The sequence below is a fragment of the Buceros rhinoceros genome, unplaced genomic scaffold, assembly GCF_000710305.1.
Source record: "Buceros rhinoceros silvestris isolate BGI_N320 unplaced genomic scaffold, ASM71030v1 scaffold14832, whole genome shotgun sequence".
NCBI classification, from domain to species: Eukaryota; Metazoa; Chordata; class Aves; order Bucerotiformes; family Bucerotidae; genus Buceros; species Buceros rhinoceros.
Window position 1 is genome coordinate 165715 of NW_010400910.1, and position 2387 is coordinate 168101.

The following is a 2387-nucleotide window of genomic DNA, read 5'->3' on the forward strand; positions in this document are numbered from 1 at the left end:
TAAGTTTCTTCTGCATGAGAAAGGAAATTCTTCGTGTTGTTAATTGATGTCCACAACAGTTTAGAAAAAATAAAAGCCGGAATTTAATGAATTTCAAAATACTGAAAACCAACATCGGTAACTGTTATTTATGCTTTAATCTTAGCAAAGTTCCTTGGGTAGAAACAGAGTGTCAGCTGGTGAATCGGTAACCCTTTCTGAGTACTGCTCGGGAGAGGAAACGAGGAGGCAGGCGGCTGATTTTCAGTGACACGAGGCTGCTGAACACACCGTAACTCGGACTGTGTTACCACCAAAAAATAACGTCACATTGTCCAGAACTGGAGGTTAATTTGCTGAGCCTCCAGGAGATGGTATTTGTTTTCTTGCATATTATATTGAGATCTTAGGACAGGCAAAGGGTCGGGAGCTGAAAGGATGTAATCGATGCTGAATTTAATTTCAGAATCCGATTTTGCTAAGGAGGAATTGCTTAGGCTCTGCCTGCTGGTCATGCTGTTTGGAGCAAACCCACGAGGCTCCAGTAGTCTTGGGCCCGATTCAATTCTTTCATGTTTACTTTCAGCAGAGGAAATGTTGTTTAAAGTGGAGTCCATAGGAGACATGTCGGGGGATGAAGGACTTTTCCCTCTGCTTGCTCTCTGCTCCTTATGTTCCCTTTTCACATTCCTCCTCCTCCGTCTTCTCCTGTAATTCCCATTTTCAAAGAGATCCAGCATGGATTCGCATCCTGTTGCAAAGCTCCAATAGTTTCCTTTCCCCTTCTCATTCCCTTCTGTTCTGGGAACCTGTATTTATTTAAAGGCAGTTCAGTATTTGTATATGTTACAGATGCTGCTGCTTAACATCTGCATTCATTTACATTCAAGAATGGTGTAAACACACATGACAGGGCTTTTAAGACTATTCGCTTTCATTATACGAATAGGATGTGAACTCCATCCTCTTCAATTTGTTATCTATTAGCACACATCAGACAAGGATATACTCTTTATAATTGACAACTCCGAGAGATTTTACATGATTCAGAGCTCAGCTGTTTGTTTCCCTTCCTTCCTAGTGATGAGATTATTCCTGCATGTAATTTTTTAGCTGTGCACGGTGTGTGTGTAAATATACAGTTACTGATCTTACCTTTACAAAACAACTGTTAAGCGATAAGTTATGTCGAATGGAGTTCTGCCAGGCTCTCTGATTTGATCTGTAGTAAGGAAATTTCTTCATTATAAAGTCATATATGCCAGAGAGAGTGACTTTATTGGAAGGACTTTGCTGGATGGCCATTGCAATTAAGGCAATGTAGCTGAAAAAAGGAAAACTTGCTGTTACACCATTGCCTCACTCACATACTCAGTTTTTAGGACCACATGGGTACATGGGTGCCCATATCCTACTATCCGGTGGGTCTGCTCCCTTACCCGAGATGTCCCAGGGATAAGTCCAGAGCGGGGTCGCTGCCTCTCTGCCCCGAGCCCCGGGGATGATAGGCAGGCGTTACTTCCAGGCAATTTAGTCCCAACTGGGCTGTTTGCCCTGGCACTCAGTGCGGAGCGCTTAGATAAAGGACGATTACAGAAAGATCACCCACCTCTCAAACCCCATCAGAAAAGTTTCTCTGAGCTGGAAGGCTGCAGTGAGACAACACAGTCTCAGGGACACTGTCACTAGAGACCTTGCCTGCTCGTGGACAGGACCTGTGAACATCTACACAGTGCATCTTTCCACCACACCAGGGGTTATCTGCATTCGATTCACCCACTAACATGTTGCACATTTAATTCCCTGTCTCCCAGGGCTCCTGGAGACCATCTGAGGTCTGGTGGCTGAACGGCATGCCAGAGTTGCTGTGACCCCACACGAGAGGAAACAAATCATGAACACTTCAAACACAGAGAGGGGGAGATCTGCCTGCTCCGGTGCCTGTGCTGGGGCAGACCCACTGCATACAGCTGGGAAGAAATCCCCATGCTCTCCTGAGAGCTGTGATCCCACCATCCCAGAGCTCAGAAATCTCCCCAGTGATGGAGAGACTTGGAAAAACTTCATCTTACCTGTACGCTGGTCTGGTGAATTTTTTCTCTTCATCAGAACTACAGGTAGGATAATCATCCCCATCATAATTAAAGCAGTTATAGGGGTACTGTGTGTTGTCAAACATCGTCCTGCTCCTTGCTCAGCTCCTGTGGAGTGAGAGAGATGGAGTGATGTTTCTCAGAGCTTGGACTCCCTCCTCCCTTCTTCCCTCCCCTCTGTCTGTCTCATTCCCTCTCTCCCCCCTCCTCACACTCCCTCTACTCCGTGCACACATACTCTCCGTGATGGGGTGGGGATTGTTTTTGCAGTTCTCACGTCCCAGACAGCCTGTCTGTTAGGATATTATATTGGGG

General features: G+C 45.7%; 1 protein-coding gene across 1 annotated transcript; it reads right to left on the reverse strand.

Annotated features, from left to right (window-relative positions):
- Nucleotides 1–305: 305 nt before the first annotated feature.
- LOC104489885 (forkhead box C1-A) lies at nucleotides 306–2158 on the reverse strand. The gene is made up of 3 exons (XM_010132093.1): nucleotides 2052–2158; nucleotides 1135–1303; nucleotides 306–788 (listed from the first exon to the last, which is right to left on the reverse strand). The coding sequence occupies exons 1-3, from the start codon at nucleotides 2156–2158 to the stop codon at nucleotides 306–308; spliced, it is 759 nt and encodes a 252-aa protein (XP_010130395.1).
- Between the last annotated feature and the right edge of the window lie 229 nt (nucleotides 2159–2387).

Coding starts and splice junctions, on each gene's coding strand:
- LOC104489885 (XM_010132093.1), bottom strand. CDS start 2,158: ATGTTTGACAACACACAGTACCCCTATAACTGCTTTAATTATGATGGG. Junction 1,304..2,051: donor TTCACCAGACCAGCGTACAG/GTAAGATGAAGT, acceptor TCCTTTTTTCAG/CTACATTGCCTTAATTGCAA. Junction 789..1,134: donor TTAACAGTTGTTTTGTAAAG/GTAAGATCAGTA, acceptor AAATAAATACAG/GTTCCCAGAACAGAAGGGAA.